Source organism: Pygoscelis adeliae, unplaced genomic scaffold, assembly GCF_000699105.1.
Source record: "Pygoscelis adeliae isolate BGI_AS28 unplaced genomic scaffold, ASM69910v1 Scaffold202, whole genome shotgun sequence".
NCBI classification, from domain to species: Eukaryota; Metazoa; Chordata; class Aves; order Sphenisciformes; family Spheniscidae; genus Pygoscelis; species Pygoscelis adeliae.
In genome coordinates, this window is record NW_008824544.1 from 2,859,042 (window position 1) to 2,884,161 (window position 25,120).

Here is a 25,120-nt window from a genome sequence, read left to right on the forward strand (position 1 = left end):
ATGATAAAGAGTGTGGGTTTTTTTAAAGCGCTGGTGAACACATTGTACTTTCAAGCCTGCTTATACTTATGTGCTGTGAAGTCATTCTATATTGCTGATTTTCAGAGGTGCTTCCAACTTGTCCCCTTTACATGGCAATGTAGCCATCTCTCTGAAAGGATGTAGCTGAATTCACCAACTCAAGTAAGGAAGTTTGAGCCATTTTTGCCCAAGTATGCAAAACTGTAAACTGTTAACAGTTTTCCTCTCTTTTAGGGAAATAAGAAATATTTCAAACGCAGTGAGCTAGCTAAAAAAGAAGAGGAGGCCTACTTTCAGAGATGTGGCTACAAGGTATGGTAGTTGTTCTTCCAGGAATTTGTATGCTTACTTTGAAGTCTACATTTTATTATCAACAGTATAAATGTTGTTAATGATAATTGTTGTTCTTTGTTCAATCTGTTAATGTTATACATTAGCCTGTAAATGAGAAGCCACCTGGAGAGGTATGAGTTTCCAAAACCATTTTCAATGCAGGAAAAGACATGCATGATATACAGCTACTTAAGTTTGTGTTATGGTTTGGCTTTTGTTTATTTTATTTATTTTTTGTGTGGAAAGCATGAAGTGGCTTGGGATCAAAGCTTGTCTTCCTTTCTTTTTAAATTGTGCTGTTAGGCATGAACACTGGATCTGATATAGCCACCTTCCCCCCCCCCCATCGGAAAAAAACGGAAACGTCGGGTTAATAGATACGTTCGGATAATTTTATCCATTCAGATAATTGTCACGGTCTTGTCAAAATGTCCAAAAGAAATCAGTGTAGCGTGGGCGCACATTAAAAAGATCTGCCAACTTTCATACTGTATATATTTGTACTTGGGTTTTGGCCATCAACCGTCCAGCACTGAAAGAGCACAACAACAGCATTTGTTTTCTTGCTGGCAAAATATTAGAAAACAATTGGTAACCTAGGGTGCATTTTGAAACAAATGAGTGATCTGGAAGGCTTTGTCTGCCTTGTAACGGTGTCAGGGAGATAGTTTACTGAAATGGAAAGAATGTTGTTTTTTTTTTTTACAAGTGTGTGCGTCTGCCTGCCTGCCTGATTATACGTGTATGGGAGGGGGTATGCATTCCCTTGTGGAAGACAGAGGCTCGTAATCTTGTTTGCTGTTACTGGGCACAAGTAAGAGCTTTGTTTTCAGTTGAACTTTACCCGGTTAGTGACTTATTCTGAAACCTTGATCTGTTTGTAGAATATTTGAACATCAGTGCCAAAATGGGTCTCAGAATGTGCAGCATATAGTCATGAGAAAGTATTCTGTGAATCCAGTCGCTCTTCCAAGTGGAAATGATTATGTAATGCTTTTTGAGCATTAGCTTGAGTTCTTCAGAACCTTACATGGCGGTTAAAATGCCGTTGTCTGTGCTGCTGCAGCACCAGTTTTGGTTTGAAATGTAACTCTGAAAACGGTTTTAAAATAAGTTGCTTCTTTAAATTTAGTACCTTTTTAGAGCCTCCCAGATTTCTGCATTTGATCTTTACTACATTAATAAGATGTAGAATATAGACTGATTTCTTTTTAAATTCAGGTGCGTTTTTCCTTTGCTTAGACTTAATAAGTTGTAATAATTTGACTTGCTTGATAAAGAAAGCACTGAAACCAAAATAACTGTGGTAAAGATACTGCTTGTAACTTGGAGTCCAGCTGACAGAATGGATCAAATCTTTTCCCCCAATGCTGCTGTCTCTTTATGATTTCCAGAATGTTTGTAAGTTAAAACTTGTACGTATCCTTCTGCCATGGGAGTGTATTTCTTATATATATACATTTTTACACAGTTCTTCCATCTTTTCTGTCCCCTGTCAATTCCCCCTTTCCTGCATTGATGGAAGTTTTATTTTTCCCCTCCCTTTATGTGTTAAGCATTGATTTGATTGTCCTTCCCTTGCTCGTTCCAAACACCTGTGGTTATAGGATTGGTTTCTCTGTTTGCTAGTATAGCATTGAATTTAGATTTGTGGCTGAATCCTGTAGCTGGAGCCACAGGGGTGGATCCTTACATCCACACAGAGTCAGACTGACACCAGGGTGCAAGACTGGCACATTGGCCTGAAAGAATAGAAAAGCTTCTTTGAAAAAAATCTGTCTAGTACATTCATCAAACTGATCAACCCAAATACAGACTGGAAATGACAGTGTACTGCCCATGCATGGAGAATGCTACAGGGTGCTGTAGGATTAAGTGGAGCATTTCCCTTTTAGCAAGAACGGAAAGGAAATAAATTCTAATAAGGAATCTAGGAAAAAACAAGATGTGAGTAAATACTGGAAATGCTTCCTTATTATAGGACTATTACCAACAGCAATCTGCTCACGCTGTCAGAAGTGTCAAATTTGAGCTTATAAAGGGAGCTGTAGTCACATGACTGCTGTCTCAAAGTTACTTTGATCAAGAGTTGTTTTGCATTATTTAAAATACTGAGTAATGAAGAAAGCAAGCTCTGATTCAGGGAGCTTCTTTTAGATTAAGAGGAGTTGTTAATGAGATCCTATCCCTGTGAGGAGTTGTAGGTGCCACCTTTTGGTTTTTTTAACCCGCAAGAAACTATGGCAAGCTTGTGAGAAAAATGCGTTACCTTAAACAAGCACCTCTCAAAACCCAGTAGAAGCCATGGATCGCTACTAGTTGTACTCAGCTCACTGAAGCTGTAGGTAGTAAACATTTTAAACTGACACTGCCACCGAAAGAAGCAGCCCCACTCTCTCCCTGCCCTTGGGTTTTCATTTCTGCCCTTGTGTCCATGCGTGTGCCACTGCCTGGTGAGCTGGATGAGGAGGTTAGGTTAAGTGGGCTGGGAAGAGTACCTTTCTTTTTATTTGCCAGATTATTTTCTGTTTGAATCATTTCTGCCGTCTGGTTCATCACATAGCGATGCCAATGCTTTTGCATGGGTAAGGAGGATAGAGCAGGGGCAGGTATCAGCAGGCAGAGGGTGGATTTGCTATTTTTGGCACCAGTGCTGACATCTGCCTGCTAAAGGGATTGCCAGACTTCAGCAATTGTCTTTTCCATTTGCTATAGAGGCTGCTTCCTGCAACCTGCAGAAGTGTTAGTTAGTTACTGATACTTTTAAAAGCTTTTGTTGTTCTGTGAAATTCAATTATAGACAAAAAAAACTATGAAACTAAAGGTTTATATTGTCATATTAAAATCCGTGTTCCAGGGTTCTGTATCTTTGCATTGCTATCAATATATGGGCTTATTTCCATCAGCACGTTAGTAACTATGTCTGTTGAATGTAGGTGCAGCAGCAAGAAGAGGAGGAGAAACCACTGACTTCATCAAATCCAGTGCTGGAACTCGAACTGGCAGAAGAAAAGTTACCAATGACCCTTTCCAGACAGGAGGTAAAATCAGTCATCAGAAACAGACTACCTGAGTTTACAGCGAATGCATCTGAAATTTCTTGTTAGGGCTGTTTTTTCTAGCGAACTGTACTTTTTATGGCAGTTTGTATTAAATAATAAGCCTCAGTTTTTACAGTCAACAATTAATGATCATCTTTGCTCATCAGGGATCTGCTGTCCAACTGAATGCATAGGGAGGTACAGATGGGTAAAGCCTCTGTCATATGGATTTGCACAGATGCGCCATAACATTTTACAGCTCTTTCAGATGAATTCTAGAATAGTACCCTGAATATCAGTATTATCCTTGGATAATACTGAAGATGGCATGCTGACTTTTTCCAAGATTTTTTGCGCTAAGCTGCTTTTCTTTGTAGCTCTGAACCCAAATTTAGAAACTAAGGTTTGGAAGTTCACCTTGATTTCTAGAAGAAAAGGTCCTGAAGCCAGAGCAGCTGGTGTGATCTTTGTCCTTTCTAAGAATAAAAATACCTATGTGAATGTGAGGTCACAAACAGATCTACACCCCAAAGCAGAAGAGAAGCAGGAAGTTCAGAAGTACAGAATAAATTCTAATCTTGGAAATATTGAAATTCACAGCTGAGATCATCCAAGGATGTCACATGTCCCCTTAATTTTGCAAGATACTCACTGTTTGTAACAGGAGTATGTCACAGGGCTTGTAATGCAGGCTGTTGGTTTCATGCTTGGTTTGAGGTTTGGTCTGTACGTCCTGTGTAATGCGCAGTGTCTCACTGCTGTTGATCTACTTGGGTGCATGTTTTGGTCGAGGTTTAGGTGTTGCTGTGCCAGCGCTCTGTCCACCCCTGGTTTTGTGATACATTTGCAAGTCAAATGCTTGCCAACGTACAGCAATGCGCTTGAACTGAATAAACGAATTAATGGCTGAATTCATTTAGTTTCTTGTTGTCCAACCAGTCTATTGGTATAACAAAGTGGTGGAATGAAATGAAGTGTAAGCCCTTCTCTTGATCACCGAAGTATTGCATGGTGATTCATGTATCAATATGAACTGATACGCTAAATGAGTAATGGTAAGTATACAGAGATTTAGAAGCAACGCATGAGAGAAGGAATCGGGAGAAAAAAGTTCGAGTTTTGGCTCTCTCTGCCCATGACTTTGCAAGTCAGCCGAGGGAGGATGTTGGACCGCTTATATCTAGTTTTAAAGTAACTATCCCGTTAGGTTATGGGACTTAATATTTGCCAAATGCTTAAGGATGACAATTTTCAGCAAATCAGTCTTGCAGATGTGCTGGGACAACCTGCAACCTAGTTAGGGAGTGTTTTTATTGCCCTGGACAAGTAGGTGAGTGAGATTATCATCAAGTTCCGTCGTGATTTTGAAAACAGTTTTTAAGTTCTGCCAGAGGGGTGATTTTTGTGTATTTGTTTAAACAAGCCAGAGCGGGAAAAAGTTAGGCTATACCAAGTGGTTTAGGGTTTTATGCAATATTTAGATTGGTAATAGTTGGAATGACCTTTCACTGAAATACCGTGGGAGTTTTATATTTAGATTGTAAAGTGTCTGGAACATTTTTCTACTGCTTAAAATATTGCCATTTCCTCTCCAGTCCAGCTCAGCTTGTTATTCTAAGCAAAGTAAACAAATCCGTAGTTCTGGATTTTATTTTGCTTCCTTTACGAGTTTACGTAATGGAATCCTTTGATTCTTTTCAGGTTATCAGGAGGTTACGAGAGAGAGGTGAGCCGATCAGACTGTTTGGAGAAACAGACTATGATACATTTCAGCGTCTGAGGAAAATAGAAATTCTTGCACCTGAAGTGAACAAGGTAAGACTGGATAGTTACTAGTTACTTATTTGTAGCGGGATAACCAATGAGGAACCCTATACAAATTACAGAAAATCAGTTTCAGTAACTGTTACTTTTTAGGAGGGGGTAGTACAGAGCAAAGAGGAAGATCTGCTCCGTCTCATTTACTGCCTGAGAAAGTATGTTAAATGTCACAGTTTTGTGCACAATTACAATTCCTTGTGTTAGACAGTTCAACCCTAGAAACCTTCTAGGCCTTTTCAGTTGAAAAAGGGGCCTCCTGGTGGCGGTAATACCCCAGCCTGTGCTGTTACCTGCTTTTTAACCAGCAGGAAAGACAGTCATTTACTGTTAAAACTGTCCTGTGTTTGTGATTATATGCGTCTCTGAGAGGTATGGGTAAGAGGGAGGAGGATTGCATCCTATCTTTCTGGTATGTAAATGATTTTTCAAATCATTTGATTCCAGAGCTATAACTTGTTAGGGAAACTTGATTTTCCCCCCTTGCCTTTAAAATAGCCATTGATTCAAAAAATGCTAAATCATAGTTTGCCGATTTATTCCTTTTGTCTTAAGGAAGATTGATCAGTTAAGTGAGGAGATGCAATTCAGCTTTGGATTGTCTTCCCTAGTTTGTGGCAAACTGAATTGTTTGAAATGTCTTTGCTGGGACTGCCCAGAAAAGGAAAACCTTTTCTTGTTCAAGTATCTTAAAAAAGAATAAACAGATCTAAACATTTAAAAAAAAATAATTCTGCTAATGAAAGCTTCCCCTCAAGTGACATCAACACTGTAGTAGGAGTATTAGGAAATAGTGAGCTCATAAATAGGATTATGTTGGATTTTGTGTTATATGTTTCAGTCACTCCTGTTGCTACGTGTTGCTTAAAATGTAGATAGCTGCTATAACCAGTTTGTGGTTCAGACGTTTTTAGACTACTAAATGATTAATAGAAATGCTCTAGACAGTCAAGTATGATGATGGACGAGGGGAAATAACTGTGCATATCTATTCCCATGGAGTGGCTGAATTTATCTTAGGGTAAGAAATGTCATACTCCTTTATAGAGCTTTATATTTTATGTCTCAAGGTAAGAATGCAAGTCCTGTAACTGTGACTAAGCCGAGTTTCTTGTTCTATTTAAAAGCTGCTCTTAACTTTATATATATGGTTTCAAACTGATTCTAATTTTTTTTTTAATCACCTATTCTAGAGTAGGGGATTTTAAACACCTAATCTATATAAAACATTCTGCTATGTTTAAATCATTGGTAATAAAGGAAAACTACATAAATGTTTTATGTGATAGTACTGAAGGAGTGTTACTTACCTTATTCACAGCTTTTTTCAGGGCAGATGTGAAGACTTGTAGAGCCGATGATGGTTATGGTCTGTTTTCTGTTTGTTTTGGGGTGGGTCAGTGCATTGCTTGGAGAAAACATCTTGAAGAAAGTCCTAGAAGTTGATTCAGTTCTCTGTGCTTTTCTCACGAAAATATGATAAAAAGCCTTTTTCACAGGTATGAACGTTGCAGAAGTTCATGCACCTGCTTTTTGTTGAGTGCTGAAGCAATCCAGAAACTGTTTTTTGAATTCAGTTTAAATTCAGACAACAAAGCTAAACCCTTACGCATGTTTTTACAGAATTTGGCTTTTCTTAAACGGAAGTTGGATGCTCACGGTGACAGTGCTGAACTGCTTTTACTTGAATTTTTTTTGTAAATTAGTAACTTCTTATCTTTTCCAGGGCCTGAGAAATGACCTGAAGGCTGCTTTGGATAAGATTGACCAGCAGTATCTGAACGAAATTGTAGGCGGCCAAGAAGCAGGAGACGATGACTCACAAAATGACTTGAAAGTCCATGAGGAGAATACTACTATTGAAGAACTAGAAGTATGTGATGGGTAGATTTTAATTAAGGGATTTTAGATGTAGTGCATTGTTCTGAGAAAGCTTCAGGATTGTTTAGACAAAGTTTTGATCTTGTTTTCAACATCTAGCTTAGGCATTCTGAAGTATCCTTAAATATGCTCTGTTAGGAAATAGAGGTTTCTAAGCCTTGAGTTGCACCATAGGTGTCTACAGTAGGCATGTGAAAACTCAAGTGGTCTTTGTTTATAACACCTCATCAAAAAGGGGGCGGGAGTTGCCTGCAAGGAAGGTGATACAGTTAGGATTCCTTCTGCAGGGGGTTTGGAAGTAGAGAATTTAATAAAAATGCATTACCTGGTCATAAATTCTAAAGCCTTTCCATTGAGTATTTGAGAGGGTAATAAGCTTAGTACTGATGAATTTTTCCCTGTACAAGAAACATGGACTCTGAAAAATAGACACGCAGAAAGAATGTTTGATATAAAAAACATCCAGGACAAAAGAAGTGGATATCAGAAGTAGGCAGATCGCAGGAAGTACAAGAAGTGCAGAGACGATGTGTCGCAGAATCAGTGCAAATGGCTACTATGTTCTGAAAGAATACCACGGTATTTGTGTAAGCGAGCGGAGCATGGGTGCCATGAAATGCATTCAGCACCTGGTATTTTAGGGTAGTGTTTTGAAAAACACATTAACTTGAGCTGAAGACTTTTACCCTTAATCTTCAAAACTCTTTGCAGGAGTTAATCTTCATAACATCCTTCCAAAAGCGTGTTTAAGAAATAATCTGATTTATAACTGAAAGCTTAAACGAATACACATTATTATTAGGAGATAGTCTTTAACTTTTTTGTTAGGGTACCAGGGGTTCTGGTTTAAAATAACTGGAGTACCAGAATGGATACCAGTTGTAACGGGGCTGCATTTTATCCATCTGTTAGTTCTCAAAATACCCCCTTTTTGGGGTAGTAGGGCAAGCTTGGTTTGAGCTATGAAAGTAATCATTTTCTGAAAAGTTGAAAACAATACAGTCTTAATGTTATGCTACTTTAACTGCATTCTCTTGAGCCTAAAGGCTTACACTGAATTGGGTTCCAAATCTAGGAGATTTTTTAAATAAAACTCACTTTGGAAATGTGAGGACAATGGAAATAGATTATAAATCCAACTATACCTACTGGAAAATGTTTCTAAAAATTGCTGTTAGTATTAACAGTTTCAAGGTTTTGGCAGGAAGCTAGAGTATTGGAGCATACTGCTGGGGTTTTTTGGTGGTTTTGTTTTGTTTTTTTTTTTAGATTTGTTCCCTCAATTTCACAGTTGCGATTAAATGAAATGGTAAAAAGCCCCAGTACATCAGGGAATTGAAATAGATTAACAAAATAATTAGGTTAATTGATGGCTTTGGGGATCTTAAAAAAAATGCAGTGCACCCACAGTTCCCTTTAATACAGTGCTGTCAGACAGCTGCTAATTATGCCAATAATGTAGTAGTTAATGAATGAAAAATTACGGTTGCATTGACTTTTCAGAAATAATCATATTGGCTTTTTGACTTAAATGTTTTTAATAGGTTAATGAATCTCAGTAGCATATATAGCTGTTTCATTCCGTTTCCTAACTAGTGTTTTGGATTACTGGTGGAGTTTATTACAGTTCACGATGCAGTGTATCATGCTCTGCTGTGGTGGTGGGGGCAAACTTCTAGACAACGTGGAAATAATTGCCTTTTTTCTCCTGTTCTAGGCTTTGGGAGAATCCTTAGGACGGGGTGATGATCACTATGATATGGACATCATAACGAAGTTCTTGAAGGTGAACTCTAATAGATTAATTATTCTGTAGTTGTGTCATAATTTTTACCATGATGCAGATACATTTCGTGAATAGAATGGATAGTTTCAGCTGCTTGGAGAGAAAAACTCACACATTATGCTTAAGATGTGGGGTTTTTTAAATGCTTGGCACTCCACAGCCTTGGTTAGTCACAACAGTGACTTCTGCTAGACCTGGGAAAGGGCTGTTGGGAGAGCAGTGTTCTTCAAAATCTGGTCCTACTTTTCCAGACAAAATAAATATGGTTTTGATTTCCGTATGATAATCAAGGCAGTTGTATGTAGTTGCTTCTGTGTACTACTGTGGCATTAAAAACTTCCGAGGAGTCCCTGCCTCCCTTCCCCAGGAACAGTACAAGCTGAAATGAAATATCATCTGGTACTGTTATGTGAAATAAGAGAATTTTAAAGGAAGTCCACTGGCTTTGCTGAGGAAACAGGTTCAAGTGGATAGTAGAAAATTGTTTCCTTGTTTCCTGGCAAGAAGCCTGGATTGCCTCTTGTTTGAGTCAGCTGGTCCCTCTGTAACTGTTGTGATGAGCAGAAGTCACAGCAAGAGTGGAAGCTTTTATTTGTGTATATAAGATACATTGGCATTTTAATATAGTTTGGGCTGGGCAGTCAGACAAAGAAAGCTCAGAAATTGTTTTCCAGGCGGAGAGGAGGTACATTTGACATGTTTGCCTTCTGGCGTGTTGAGTTTTCACTGTGATCTTCACCATTCTTTAGGCTCCTTTGCAAAAATTGCTCTGAAACATCAGTGTTTTCTACTTAGATTTCTGCTCTTTTTATGTACCCCTCCTCCCTCCCAGCACTGATTCCTACACTTTTTCCTTTGGGTTTTTTTGTACATGCCTTTTTATACATGCTCTACCCTCACCCACATGTTTTTATGATAGGAGGGTGGCTCCTATCCCTCCTTGCCTGTCCTTCTGAACGAGGCTTCTTGCCTTTTTAATTCGGATTTCTCTGAAAAACTCATTTTGCCATGGTGGCTTGAACCACTGTTCCCATCTTTTTTGCCGAGGAAGTCACTAGATGGCACTATGACATAAATTTGCTTGTTCTTCATACAGTTTCTTCTTGGAGTTTGGGCTAAGGAGCTGAATGCCAGAGAAGACTACGTGAAACGGGGCGTACAGGGGAAGCTGAACAGTGCCACTCAAAAGCAGACAGAATCGTACCTGAGGCCACTCTTCAGAAAACTTCGGAAAAGGGTGAATCACTTTTAAACGTCACTACCCTGTAAGACTTTCTTTAACTTCTGCTTTCAAAGTACCCAGTGGTTAGTGCCCTTTCCTGAGGTAATGTTATCTTCACTGAAGAAGAGAGAAGTGAGTTGGTCAGAGTTTCTGTGTCTAGAGCCCGTGACTCCCAGTTCTGACCTTTTATTCTTGATCAGTGAATTATTCTGCCTACCCACCGCTTTTCCAGGTGTTGCTTTATGTATCACCTGTTCATAGGGTTGCAAATGTGATAGAGAGTTGGGATTTTATTTTGCATTTTGCCACAAGCTACTAGGTGTAACCACTTAACCTCTCTTGCTTCAGATCCTTCATCTAAATAACAAATATGTTTTCCTTTGTTAAAGTCCTCAAGCTAGAGTAGGTGCTAAACTTTGTATAAATGCTGAGTAGGATGATTTTCCTGAGCTGCTATTCTGAAGTAAAGATGTCTTTTTTTTTTTTCCCCCTTCTGCTTCTCCTATAGACACTTCCTGCAGACATCAAAGAATCAATAACAGATATTATTAAATTCATGTTGCAAAGAGAATATGTGAAGGTACGTTTGTTTGCACTCTTCCGGCATGTTCGGGCTGTCTGGTTCTAATAGATTATTACTTCAACGTTTCCCATTTTTTTTTTGCATTTTGAAGATACATAGCTGGCAATACACACAACATATATTCAAACAAAATGAAAAATGGCTATTAAAGGTTGGGCTCCAGGTAGCGTTTGATCCACAGCCTGTCAGAAGATCTTTTGAGGCTGGTGAAACTGCAGAGCTTTGTAAGCACAAATAGAATTTTTCTCAGAGATGGTTATATTAAGTTGCAGAGGAAACCCGTATGGGAAACCTGATATTGTAAGGTTAAATGGAGGTATTGAATTAATAGTAATAGGGTGTTGATTAATTAATTAGGAATTAATGGAGGTGAACTGAGTTATTGAATGTGAGACACTGTCCCTTTCTTTGGCTATGCTCACATTAGCTGGCCTGGCAAGGTTGAGGTAAGTTAATGAAAAGTTTTTTGGACAAAGTGTGCTTACTGGAGGAGGCAGAAGTACTTTGGCACACAAGATCAAAGGCAGTGTTAGGTTTTGTTTGTAGCTGCCTTCAGAAGTGGAACTCAAATACCGATAGCATTTGCTTAAGCAGCTTGTGTATGCAGAGGAAATTGAACCATATTTTGCCTTTAAAATTCTAGTATTTCTTATTATTCTTGTGAGGACTTGGGATAATTTGTCAAGTAAGCAAGCAAACCTGCTTTTGTTACTGAAAAAACTTTAGATGGCCTAAGGCCAGTTTAATCCACATCATTTGAAAGTAGAACTGAAAGTGTGGAATGTATGATGGTGGGGTTTTGTTTTGGGGCATTTTTTTTTTCTTTTGGTTGTCATCATTATGTTGAAATTCCCTTCCCAATGCCTTCTCAAACAAAGTAGTGAGTGTGTGGTAGTGTGGTCTATCTTGCGGGTTAATCTGCTGTGCCTCTCTCTCCTGGAGGTGCTTGGCTTTATGTAAACTTCACAGACTGATTTTGGAGGCGTTGAGTACAGATTTGGAAGTTTTGGGTTTGTTTTTTTTAATTAGGCTAATGAGCCTTGTGCTTTTAAAGATACTCATATCCTTTTCCGTTTTGCTTCCGAAGAGACTTGTCTCTCTTTGCCTGCTGTTGTCTTCCGTGCTTTTTTGCTTTGTGCAGCCTAGTGAATACCGTCGGCCACAAATTCTTACTGTTTGTTAGATGAAATGTTTGAAAGATTTAAATTTTGAAATCAACATGTGATGGTGGGCAAATGCCAGAATGCAAGTTGTCCGCTCAACCTTAATTAACCCTGTTGTGACAATCCCGGAAGGGTCTTTAATTGCATGCTCACATACAGTGTTTCATCACAAAACCGTATTTAAGTCAGTAAGTAGGTATTTGACGAAGACTGTTCAGATCCTGCCTCATGTAGGTGCAGGCAAAGTCAGGTCCCTTCTTCAGGTTTACTCTCAGCTCTCTCTGCAACGCCCTGCCTTGTTCATTATTCAGCTCCCGGTTTGCTCCCTGCCAAATGGGAAGAAACTGTACTCACTGGTCATGATGGCTACTTCTTGTTAATTAGTCTCTAAATGGGAGGTGAATAAATGAACTCTTTATCAGCAAGTCTTGTGGCTTGCTCACTAACAGTGGAGGAATGTCCTGCTCCAAGTCCTTGAAGCTGTGTTTCTGTAATTGCATATATGTGTCTGTCCCCCTCACTTCCTGGTTCTCAGTTGTCATCGTTTTTTTAAGCTCTGTACTTCTCTTCCTTTCTCTGTGTCTTTCTGTTCATTTTCCCTTCAAGTTTTATTGCTCTTCTTCTCGGGGGATGTTGTCTGCTACAGCTTTGTGTTAAGAAGTGGGATCTGCTATCTTGACTGGGAAATTTCAGGTTCTTTTACTGCTGCTGCTGCTCTGTTCATAAACATTGTTACAACTGTGCTTATTTAACCCAGTTTTGTAGAGAGCTGGTTCTCAGCCTCACTGGAAGCTAGGTCCTCTCCCCAAGAGATGTCAGGTGTCAGGCCCCAGTGCCCTCCTGCGTACCGGGTGACCTCAGTTCTGCACACACGATGTGGGCCTGCAGTGGGTTGCGCTTGCAGCCAAGCTCCCTGGTCTAGTCTGCAACCAAAACGGCAAGGGTTGTAAAGGTGACTACAGCAGAAAAGCTTACGGGAACCTGAGAAGGCTGAGCTGAAAATAGTCCCAGTAAACTTTAGTTTTAACCAATATTAGACTGCCTTATCCAGTGGTTTCTTTCATCAGGTAAAGTCCATAGTCCTTGCTTCAGCATAAACATGAATCGTGTTAGGAAGGTGTGTTGTAAAATTGGTTAATATTGTGCAATGAAACCTGATGCAGAGAGACTGGAATATGTGGTGGTGTTGTATCTGGCAACGCAAAAATGCTCTGCTTTCCGATGCCCTTTCTGTTTTGCTAAGCGTGCGTGCGCTGTATTCCTTCAGGCAAATGATGCTTATCTTCAGATGGCTATTGGAAATGCTCCCTGGCCCATTGGTGTCACTATGGTTGGCATCCACGCTCGAACAGGTCGTGAAAAGATTTTCTCCAAGCACGTAGCCCACGTTCTCAATGATGAAACTCAAAGGAAGTATATTCAGGTAACGTTAGCTTTGGAAATCCAACAGATTTGCTTTTGAAGTTAGGGGATCTTTGAGAAATACTGGTTTCATAGTTACAGGTGATGCGGTAAAAAGGTCCTACAAATGGAGAGTTGCCTTAGCTTGGGTCAAGCATAACATCCGTTTAATAGGTAGCTCATCCTGGACCTGAAGGCTCTTCAGTGCTGGGCTAGGAACGGAGTCTAATGGATTTTTCTGTGTCTTAACTATTGTGATCCTGTATGAACACCAAAACAGCTGTGAAGACATGCTTTATTCTCCTGAGTTCCTTCACTGCTTAACTCATGGTTTTAACATCGTTTGTGGAATTTAATACTGTGGAATACAGTCCTTCTGACTGTTTCTGCAACTAGATCGATGCATTCATTTTTCAAACATGTTTCTTCAACAGCGCGGGCTCAAAATTCCGGGTTCAGTTCCTCCTGTGCATATTCATACTCGTGTCATGAACTTCTGTTGTTTGTGGAATTAATAGCAGTGGTGTTTTTCTTCTCTGATGTTTCAGCGTAATGGGTGGACAGGTCTGAGGAAACAAGTATTCTCTCCTTGTATTGTTAAATGTATCTGCCTCCTGCCAGTTGCAGTTCCATTGAGATAAAGACCTTCTGGCTTAACTCTGAAGCCTCCAGAGCAGCGTCGTGGAGCTCAGAGCTTCTGGCAGGATCTTGCTGCTGCGGCAGAAGGACTCCCGTTGCTTTTCAACTTCTGCAGCTGTCTGCAAGCGGATTGCTTGTAAAATGCAACTTCTCCTCCTACCTTGAGTTTCTTTGTATTGGGGCTACAAGTGTAACCTTTGGTTTCTCTTCAACTGTAGTTTTTAATATCATAACCTGTGAAAATGTCATCGTGAAGTCAGAGGAAGCTCCAGACACTTACAGAGCCAACAAATTAAATCTGACCACTTTTTGTAAGGTGAAAATTGGCATGTGGATTATGCATCTTCAGAGACAGGCTCCAGTTAGTGTAATACTTGCGTGGAAGTATTTAAGGGATGAAATAGCTTATGTTAACCAAACAGTTTTGTTGTTAGTCTGTGTTAAAAAAGGAATTTGGACTCTGAAGGCAGTTTGTTGTGGGCCTCAGCGTGGCCATAATGCTGCTTCTCCAACTTTGGTGTGTAGTTGGCTATCTGTGTCCACGTGCCACTCTTGAGCAGAAAGATCTCTACCCTGTAGCGTTGCTTGAGCTCTCTTAGCGTGCCCTTTGGAAGATACGATGTGTATGAATTCCTCAGTTTGTCCCTTACCTGCTTTTGGGGTTAGATCTGTCGGTCAAGGAAATCTTCGTGTTCATCTTCCCACTGTGAATTGCATATCTGCGCTTCTGAATTACACAACTTACTGAAGCGCCAAGACAGAGTTGGCTTTAAACATTTTCTCCGTGTTGGTTTTAAATACCAGGTCTTGTTTAGCTAGTCTGGTTCAAACTGGAGCATGGGATATTATCTGTGCTCCCAGCAGTTACCTGAAGCTAACATGTTTCTGATCTACAACAAACCTGGGATCGTAACATCCCAAACAAGGAGTCATGGTGCTAGGACATGTTTTCCAGACTTGTCTGCATTGGAAAGGCCAAAGCATCCTCTGTTGAATCATTTTTCCCTTCGGTGAGGAGCCATCTTCTATCGTGAGCATCTAATGACAGGCACATGGTTCGGCCATCTTGGAGTACAATGTCACTGCTAAATTACGTTACTGCCGCAGCAGTTTGCTTTCTTCTTTGTTAGACTTTTATGCGTGACTTGAAAGAAAATAATCACAGGGTGTCTGTCACGTTGTGTTTTGGCAATCGGTGCCTCGAAAGAACTGAAGAGAAAAATCAACATTCTGCCTTTCTTCTTGATTACTTCTTCAGTTTGCCTCCACGGTGTAGGTCAGGTGTGGTGCCACAGTGGGGAGGAATGACACCTCTCCTCCAGAGAAACTGTTCGGTTCTTTTTGTAGCTGTGCAGCTTGTTTTGGTGTCAGAAATTGCTTTTTGCTCTACAGAATGACTTTTAATATTCAGGTTTTTTTAAATATCTTTTATTGTGATAGTATTGTTTTCTCCCTTGGTGGGGAAGAGGGATTAAAGCATTACTGTGATTCTTCGCGATGAATCTGTCATGAGGGACTGAATCTGTAGTCTCTTCGGTTATGCCACAGACTCTTTAATATTGGAGATAACTTGGCACTTTGCAGGCAGAAAGGTTCATAAAACTTAAAAACTGGAAAAACAACCAAATAAAAAACAACCCCAAAATAGCAGCCATTTGTTTTGAATTCTTCTTGTTCAGCTTAAAAATACTGTAGACTGTTAGGTCTGTTTGACAGCTGCAGTTTTATTACAGAATTGTCCTTGTTTTGTTAATTCCTAGGGGCTGAAGAGGCTCATGACCATTTGCCAGAAGCACTTCCCAACAGACCCATCGAAATGTGTGGAGTACAATGCTTTATGAGGCTCTGCAGTGTCCAAGGCGTGACTCACATTTTCATCTCCAAGACGCAGAGAGGATTGAAGAGACAGACTTTGGGCTTTAACACCGACAGGAACCTAGGGTGGGCTTTGCGAAAAAGCCTAAAGCCGCAGATTTCTCTACAGCTTCCTTTTTATGAGCCCCATTTATTTAGATTTCTTTTTAAATCTATGCTTTATGCTGAACACATCCAATATACAGAAGGGGGGGAGGGTTGAAGGGGGTATGACCAGGACAATGACAGGGGACAATGAACAAGACCCTTGCTTTTATTTCAATTTGTTATTCAGGGAACCATACCGACTGAACTGTTTCCCGTATCTTAGAGCTTTAGGTGAGACCCAGCCCTGCAAGGAGCGTATGTGGAGTTTTTTGGCTGCTTTCCCATTGGAGACTGATGTGGGGAGATGATTCGAGTGAAGCAGTCAAATCTGAATCTTGGTTATTTCTGTAAATATGAAGACTTTAATGGCTAATCTTTCATGGGGTATTTATCAGGAGGAAAAAAAAAAAAAAGTTTATATGTTTCTCAGCTGAAAAATACAGCCAGTCTTGGTGCAAAGAGTTTTTGATCTTGAATACATCTGATTTGGCTTTTTTTTTTTTTGTAATGACATTTTTAATATAAACCTTCTGGGCTTGGGGGAAGTAATCTTATGGCTCTTGAGGCTTTCAAATCCCATTTTTACACATCTGGAGAAAATTTCAGTGTGCTGGGCATTGCAGAGAAAATAATCAGGACCTCCCATGACCACGTACAGTATTTCTAGCAGCCACAAATCTTTACCATTGTGCATCTTGACTGGGAATGGCGAAGAAGCTCACAGAAACGATGATGTCTAATTCTGCATAAACAGGGAAATACTGAAACTTTGTTAGTGGTGCTGATCGAAAATCTTAGGCTGAAATCACGCGCTTTTTTGGTGACAAGAACAGCAGTACCTCTGCAGCAGTATTAACATGTCCTTCTCTTAAGGACCGACAGTGAAGCTCCAAACAAATCGTTGATCCCTGCAGTGGCTGCTAATAACTGCCAGTACCCACATGCGAGAGAACCCCGACCTCACGTCTGTCTGGCCCCGCAGATCCAGCAGAGCCGGCACAGAGCCCACTCCTCTGCCTCTGGAGAAGCCTTTTCAGTGCAGTCCGGGGAGAGGGGAGGGTCTGGTCCTCGCTGCCCGGGGTTGGAGTCGGGCAGGTATTCGAATCTGGTATCCCGCTACCGCCTCTGTGAGGCTGCAGGTCTTCTGGTACGTCTGGTGCTCGTGGGCTGTGGAGCGGGAAGCGTTTTGCTGCCGCAGCGGTAGCAATGTGAGCCGAACCACGTCCTGAAGAAACGTGTTAATATGCAGTGTATTGGTTTGTCCGAGCCCTCACCTCGGCTGGAAGCGTGGAGCAGGAACTGGTGCCCTCTTCTGAAGGAGTTACCCGTCTCCCGTGGGTGTTGACAGTGCCCGTGGCACTGAGAGACGTGATGCTGGGGGGTTCGTGCTGGCAGCGAGTTTGGAGGATTATCTTGAGGAACTTCAGGTTCTTCTGGAGACTCTCTGTATTCTGAAGTGCCTCTTTGGACACAGGAGTTTTTCAGTCTGGAGTGTTTGACCCCAGAGAAAATGTCAAGAGCTTAAACAGTTTAGAAGCAATAAAAATGAGGCTGGTGAGACCTAACCGGCACTTGGGGAGGGGCCTTTGGGGAATAGAGGGGGCTTTGTGGGGAGAAGCTGGGCGGATGTCAGGAGCGTGGAAGAGTTTCGTTAACAGTGGTGTCTGGTGGTTTTTTTGCAGTGCTCGATACAGGTATTCTTTGGAGGCATTATTACAACAGGAAACATTTACAACACCGCAGCTTTATCCCTCTCCCCCCCGGATGATTTCCTAAGTCTTTGTCCTGACCTTAGTTTTGAACTCTTTAAGTAATTGAGGGACAATATTGTCCCTCATTTAGAAAAGCTGTAATTTCCCTGGAAGGTGCAGCAAGTGAGTAGCCAGGGGATGGTTTAAGGAGCACTGGAACGTCTGCTTTAGAGGGAACTGGATTCCTTAGGGCATCTGTAATAGTATTAGATAGATTCACACACACACACACCCGCCCCCCCCAGCTTTAAAGCTAATTATTGAGGAGAGTTTTAATGGTACCCTGAGCACCAGTTTGAATGGGGATGCGTCTCCTATAGGGACGTGAATTTGGGGTTGGAATGTTTTTAGTCTGAGCAGGTTTTAAAGAATGTAATTTAAGCAATGTGCCTCCTTGCTGACAGTCCCTGAAATACAGCCGCCTTGCTTGAATGAATCCCCTGACGGAAGAACTTTATCCCCTTGCAATTCGTGGAATGGCGCTGCACGGGGAACCGAGGCACTGAGAAGTACTTTCTCACGGCATATCTGTGTAAGAGTTTCCAGCTGTCCGGCACGTGAGAGCCAGCTTCGGTCCTCGGGGGATCGCAAGGGGGGGACACTGTTACGGCAGCTGCTTTTCATCATTGGTTGGAGGCTCTTTGCAGCTGGATGGCCCCAAATTACAGCTACCAGAGCATGATCAAATAGTTAATAATGCCTTTTAGCCAAAAAAAAAAATATCCCAAACCCACCCGAGTCTAGTTCAGGGACGCGTGGGTGTGGCGTGGCTGTCACACTGCTTGGCAGTTTTTGTGGGGAGGGTATGTTTCAGTTTAGCAATTTAGCCTTTTCCCTCTGGGCTTCTCCAGATGTTTATTTCTGATAATTCCTGCATTAGGCGGAAATAACTCCGCTGAATCCAACGACTTGCAGCCTTAGGATGAAGTCATGCGTTCACCGTAGCGATGTCTGGAGTCTTTTGGGGACTTCAGTGCCCCTGGTTGTCTGTTGCAGCCCCCCACCCCTTCCTAGCCCGGCGGTGGAAGGGGCTGTGCGAGGTGGTGCGATACCACGCGCTCTCAAAGTACGCGGTTCCTGCCTGTTGCCGGTATTACCGTGCCCAGTGGTAGTTAAATGCCTTTATTTCCTTGTTTGCTATTTGTCCGTACTGCTGGAAAGGCTCTTGGGGTAGGCGTATGTGGGATCAATTTATTTTGATTGAGGAACCGGGTTCCTCTCTGGCTGGCTGCCGTATAATCTCCGTCATAGATCCAGCCTTGCCCAAAGAATCAACCTGGCTGAGATGTGAATGGCTTCACTCCTCGGGGGGAGGAGAGCGTCCCGCCTCCCGGGCCGGGGGCACGAGTGCACGACGCGGTGCCCTCCAGGAGGGATGGCGCAAGGGTGTCGGCGCTGGTATCAGATCCGGAGGGGGCTGTCGGGAAGGCTGCTCCTGATGCGTTGTCGGGCTTGAAGAGGTGCCTGCGGCAGCATTGGAGCCACTGGCAGTGAAGCTGAGCCAAAGTCCCAGAGTTAGGGGGACGTCTGAAAAATTTCATCGTTGCCATTTTGTCCCATCCAAACCCTTTTGGGGATTTACTACACCAGAGTGTCCCCCATGCAGCGATGCTGGGTGATGGTCGGGGTGGCCTCCTGGCTCTGGGTTGGTGCCGCTGGTGGCTCCCTGTGGCATGGGGGCGGATGATACAAGAGATGCTTGGGTGGAAAGGGAAGGGACAGTGGGAATAAATGGACAGAACGGGAAACAACTGTGCTGGGTGCCGAGAAGTTTATTGAGGCCGCACCTCGAATACTGTGTTCAGTTTTGGGGCCCTCACAAGAAGGACGTCGAGGTGCTGGAGCGTGTCCAGAGAAGGGCATCTCCTGAGCTAGAGCAGCGTCTGTCGGGGTGGGTTCTCGATGCTGCTGCCTCAGCAACAGAGATTAAACGGGGACGATGGGGTTTCTTCAGGAATTTAACCCAACGAGCAGGCGGTTCCTCGGAGCGCGAGGGGTGAGCGTGCTGGCGCTCAAGCTTGTCCTACGGACCTTGGCATTGCTGCAAACAGCCTTGTAGCTCCTCAGCATCCAATTCGTATAAGCGAGCGTTAATCTTAGTTATTTCAGGTTACGCGCGTTAGCAGTAAACACTGTTTTCGTGACTTTGTTTCCTCCCGTGGCGGGAAGTCAGTCACGCGGTGTCTTACTGCCCGAGATGCCGCCTGGGCCCCCGAGGCCGGTGCTCGAGGGAACACGCGACGGGGCGAGCTGGGATCTGCTGAGCGCAAGCACCGAATCCCAGGGGATCTCCGAGGGACGGGCTTTGCAGGGGGAACGCCCAGCGTGGCCTGCAGTCAGGTCCCTCCCGGAAACCCTGGCCAGCTGTGCGCACATCTGGAGCGAGCATTTGGCAGAGGTGGCGGTGCGGTCACCACGGTAAGGATTCCCCAGGCGCCGTGCCCTCCTGAAAAGACCACTGCAAGGTTTCATTTTGAAAATGCTTTAATAAGGAAGTGTTGACAACACCGTTTTGCAAAATGTAAAGGTAACTATACAAATTCTTAATACAAAAAGAATAAATTAAAAGCAGATCTTTTTTAATTCTGCAACTTTTTCTACAACATACATTTTTTTTTCCTTGATTACAGTTGAACAGAATCCAGTAAAATCATTTTCCATGCTCTAAAGTCGATTTCAGGAGAGACCTAATTTTTTTTCTTCTTTTTTTTTTCTTTTTTTAAACTAGAGAGTCCATTTTACACAACTTGTAATAAAACTATTGACATTAATATATATGTAAAACTTTACATCTAGTTAACTAAGCAGTAACTGGTCATCTGATAGCACCTGAATGGGAATCGGCTACGCCTGAAACTAAAACTAATACAGAGTGAAAACAAATTGGACTGTTTCAACATTTTCAACACTCGATTGCATATAATATCATTTAAAAATAAACCCTGCCTCCCAGCGCGGCCCGGTGCATGGACCGTACACCCGGCTCCCGGCTAAACAGAGGGAGCGTCAGCCATGGAGACTAAGAACGCAACTGTGGCTTTACGTCAGATGGAGCCTTGGAAAATAAAAAAGTAAAGGAGGGGTGAAGGTGGTAGTCAAGTGCTTGTATATAATAGCTATGTATATGCCCCTCCGTGTTATACTTAAATATGTTAATCTCATGAGACTAACATTTTATGTACATTTGTGTTTAATTGAATTGAGCTAAACAGTAAAACCTGTTTTACTTAATCTGTCTTTACTACCAGACTGGCTGCTCACGTGTGCCTTGATTGCAAAACAGAAAAGCAGAACACAAAGCAAAACTCAATCCGTTTCTAGAAAGCTTTTTCTCTACTCGAGCCTGTTTGCAATTCAGGCTAACCATTTTATTTTTTCCCCCCCTAATTTCAGGGCTGCCACCTTTTAACCTTTGCTGCAAAACTGCAGATCTGGTCTTGGAGGAATTAGTGTTTCTTCCTGCAGTGCCCAGAGGCCTCATCGTGCCGCTGTTGTTGAATTCTTTTTAATTAAAAGAAGGTACACAGAAAAAAAAAAAAACAACCCAAAACCACTTACCAGGGAAATTAAAAAGAAAACAGACAGTTGCTCAGAGCCCCTAAAATCTGTGGGCTAAATTACTTGCTGCTGCTTAATTTGGTCCTTATTTAATCCTGTCACTTTAGCTACTGAATCTTATCAGTAAATGTCACTAATTGGTACTATCTCTTATCCAGCTAAAAATCCAATTAGGAGCTTGAAATAATTCCCATGTTAAAGACCCCAAAGCACAGAGAGATGGTGAAAACGGCATTTTGCACGTCCAGACAGAGGGTGCAATCTCACCGCTGTCTGTTCTTCCAGCAACCGGTTACGAGGCTTCAATTACCGTCAGAGGCGGGGGTACTCCTGCGGTGATTCTCCGCGGAGGTCCAGAAGCAGGAGGCTTGCATGGCTAGCTTTGAAAAACCCTTGCCAGTACAGAAAAGTATGCTTTTTTGGTTGTGTTTTTTTTTTTCCAGAGGGATAATTCGTTTATGCTTTATGTGTGAACATGAAAGAGTTTCCTTCCCGGCTCTGCCGTGGATTTCCCTGGACAAATAACAGCCTTTGCTGCCCACCGCTGTCCTCCCCTCGGCAGGGCCGCCCCCCTGCCCGACCAGTGATGCGAGACAGCAGCACAGCGGGCAAGCGCAGAGAACCGAAGCAGATGGTTCTAGTATGTGCTGCAGAAAGGTATTCACACGAGCCGCTTGCGTTACTCTTTGGAAACCCCATCATCTTTCCAAGCCTAATTACGAAGAACCCATTCTCTTTTAAAGCCTGGAATGCAGTTTTCCAGCAATCTTAATACCAAAAGGTGTGGCAGCCCCCCAAGTCGCGGTGTTTAATTTTCAACGTTTCGCCCTACTTTGTCTGGTAGACGCTATTGTTATTCTTGGAACACGCACACGCACACACACTCGCACTTTTTTGTTTTTTTTTTTTTCCTTAAACTAAAGCTAACTTCAGTTTCTGCTTTTCACAAAGTAACCCCCTCCAGCCGTTTCTTTTAATGCCTTTCCCATAGGAAATCATCGTTTGCACGCACGAACGGGGGAAGGCCGGGTGCCTCCCCCCATCTAGTGGCAATAAAAACAGCATAGCACCGCAATGAAGGCTAGACGTGCCAGCTTCAGCATCCACCTAGATTGTGCACTTGTTCGTTACAAAAGTGTCTTTGAGGCCTTTTAAAGTTCCATGGCTTGACATGTATAAAGCATTGCTCAAAAGTATGTGTAAACTTGCAGCTCCTTCCGTGACGCTCTGGTACGATTCCTTTTGGTATCAGCAGGCAGCTCTCGCTTGTGTCCAACACCTAATTTAGTCGCTTCTCTTCCTTGCGGTCGCTTCTCGCAATGGGAAAATTTGCCTAGTCTGCTGGTTGTTGAACCCCGCTGCGGAGCCTTTCCGTTTCCCGACAGACCGGTTCTCCCACACAGCAGTACACCGGGTGACGAGCCCTTTGCTACACTGGTGCTAAGGAAGGGAAGATGAGTGGAACAGATATGTTAATGCAGCTTTACCTTGTCAATTAGATTGCGATGTGCTTTCCCTTTGATTTCACGTTGACGCTTTGTGCAGAAATAGATTAGAACTTATTTGCTGTGTCTGTTTGTAGAAAGGTTTTTTGGCAATTTTTATCTTCATCAGAGTATTAAAAAAAACAAACCATCACAACCCCGACCTCTCTACGTATTGGTGTGCAACCTGTGCCAGCCACAGAGCTGCTGTGAGTAGCAGTACTTGCCTCTGCTTTAGATAATGCCTTTGTAAACCTCGTTTGTCCAGTTTTATAGTAGCGTGTAGACAGCGATGCTGTGATACCAGCCCAGACCTCCAGTGTGTCTTCAGCACATCGGGTTATTTTACTTGCATGTAGGTGGGCTCAAAGCGAAGAAGGAAATGCCGTTTTACAGGAGGTGGTCATGTCTGCCATCGAGTTAAAGGAGGGAGAAGTTCTTGTCACAAGGACTTGCTGAGCAAACTCATCCTGCCGACGTTGGTGTGGCGATCTTTGGCAGTGCAGATCTGATTGCGAGACTCTGACACATCTCTGAAGTGACGGGATTTTACTGTTTCATAACAGATGCGCTTTCAGGACTATGATATCCAATTCTCAGCCTCCGTCCTGTTTTGCCCCTCCCCCCCTTTATACTAATGCTCTGTTGGCTTCAGATCGCAGGTCATGGAAATCTTACTGCTGTTACATGCCACAGAACAATAAGATTTGATGTAAGCCTTGAAAGGTTTCCATCGTTTCAAAGGAAAATCAATTTTTAAATTGCCAACTGACTATTAAGATGGCTGCTCATCTGCACCCGCTGCCCTGCGGGCCGTGGGAGGGACGTGCACCAGTCTGGCAATGGGACGCGCTGCGGTCCGTCGCTGTCGTGGTGGATGTCTCGGGGCCAGTGTTCTGTAAATGTCGTCTTGAATTGCATCGTGAGAAAAGCGCTTAGAGTTGAAGCTGGTGCTGGGTGACAGTGCATCTGGGTAAGGCAAATGAGAGGCAGTGAGGTGATCTCAGAATGGCATTGATGTGATTATCTTGAGGTCAGGGGTTCACACTAGAGTCCCAGGCTTGGCTTTTTCCTGCCCATACCACTGGACATCTGCTAATTCTGGATAGAGGGGAGAGTCCAGGAAACAGCTATCGTTGTAGCCCCTGCAGGAGAAAGGAAACTTCGTTAGGGCAACGAGGGCTCCTGGGAAGTTCAGCCATGGGCATAAAACATCGTATTATGGATGGGGAAGAACGCAGGATATTCACATTCGCACTCTGCAGGTACCCCCAGACCTGACGTTTGGGGTGGGCTCAGCATGCAGGGCCCTGCCTTGACCCAGTTTGCTCTTGCCCGGCAGTCCCGTTCCCCCCCCCAGCAACCCGCCTGGAAGCCGAGCTCCGGCAGCCTCTCGAGTTTTGGATGATGCCTGAATGGCAACAGGTAGAGCTGCTGTGCTTTCAGCCCGCTGCTGGCCAGTGGCAGGGGCTTCATGAAGGGGATGCGCTACAAGAGAGCAGAGCAGCTGCTGGAGGGCGAGAGCTTGTGGCCGACCCCACCAGCTGGGTCCATCCCACCACCCACGGTACCACACCTGCCTCTGTTTTCTCTGTGTGCGGCCTCTTCCCTCCGGGGGTACAGCAGCAGTGCTCTGCCTTGCCTAAAGGGCTCTGTCTTGCTTTCCTGCCTGGTAGTAAGATGGGGTAAAGGGATTTTTAGTGGGGTGCTCTCCAGGGAGCAAGTCTGCAGACCAGCCCTCCTGGCCATAGACTGTAGCATCTAGCGGGAGCGTGGAAGGAGGAGGGTAGTGGTGCTTTCCTGTAGCACTTCTGCTCTGGGCAGAGGCTTGTGCATCACCTGGCAATCCCAGAGTTAGGCAGCTTTCCAGGGATGAGCTAGGAAGCGACTAGTGAGAGGGTGCCAGGTCCAACGTGGGAAGGACCGTGTTTTGTCATAGGTAGCCTAGTCCTCATCCTGTGGCACCTCTCTTGACAAGCTGCTGCTTCTTTTGCTGCATGGATTTTTGTCTGCTTGCACAGAGCAGTTTATGGGAATTTTCTTTGCTATTTATCTTAAAGCTCCGATCAGGGTCGGCTCCTGGCTTAGTCTGTGGAGCTCCTTGCCAGAGAAAACCACTGGGGTCAAAATATTGTTGATATTTTGAAGTGACTTCTGAATCTGCATAGATATATAATATTCAGAATTGATGTCTCTCCCTTACACTTTGATTTTAACCAACTTCCAAACTAGAGATTGTTTTGAGGCCAAAAGTGGGAGATGCATTTTCTATCTGTTTACTGTGGGATTCTCATTCCTTCCTCAGCTCCACCTCGCAGGACTGATCTCACATCTGGTGCAGTCTGGCACCTCCTGCATCCTCTGTCCTGTTTTCCACCTGGTTTCCCTGGGACCATGTCTGGGAGGAACCTGAGCAAGGGTATCACCGTCTGCATATTAAAGAGCCTTTTGTTTCCCAGCTCTGTGCTGGAGTACGG

The 25,120-nt window shown here is 43.2% G+C and overlaps 2 protein-coding genes across 2 annotated transcripts in view; one reads left to right on the forward strand and one right to left on the reverse strand.

Annotated features, from left to right (window-relative positions):
* PRPF18 (pre-mRNA processing factor 18) lies at positions 1 to 16,322 on the forward strand. The gene is made up of 11 exons (XM_009321776.1): positions 1 to 12; positions 256 to 333; positions 459 to 485; positions 3,291 to 3,395; positions 5,097 to 5,210; positions 6,940 to 7,086; positions 8,812 to 8,880; positions 9,977 to 10,117; positions 10,611 to 10,682; positions 13,116 to 13,271; positions 15,649 to 16,322. The coding sequence occupies exons 1-11, from the start codon at positions 1 to 3 to the stop codon at positions 15,727 to 15,729; spliced, it is 1,002 nt and encodes a 333-aa protein (XP_009320051.1). The 3' UTR covers positions 15,730 to 16,322.
* A 3,745-nt stretch (positions 16,323 to 20,067) lies between these two features.
* The window catches only part of FRMD4A (FERM domain containing 4A), a 196,193-nt gene continuing 191,140 nt past the window's right edge, over positions 20,068 to 25,120 (reverse strand). The window contains exon 23 of the mRNA XM_009321777.1: positions 20,068 to 23,788. Within this exon, the coding sequence (XP_009320052.1) occupies positions 23,686 to 23,788 (103 nt within the window). The 3' untranslated portion in view covers positions 20,068 to 23,685. The remainder of the gene's footprint in view (positions 23,789 to 25,120) is intronic.

Bases quoted from the DNA above. Each gene is read 5' to 3' on its own strand.
- PRPF18 (XM_009321776.1), top strand. The intron at 8,881-9,976 runs GTGAACTCTAAT...TTCTTCATACAG, and splicing joins TCATAACGAAGTTCTTGAAG to TTTCTTCTTGGAGTTTGGGC. The intron at 10,118-10,610 runs GTGAATCACTTT...CTTCTCCTATAG, and splicing joins TCAGAAAACTTCGGAAAAGG to ACACTTCCTGCAGACATCAA.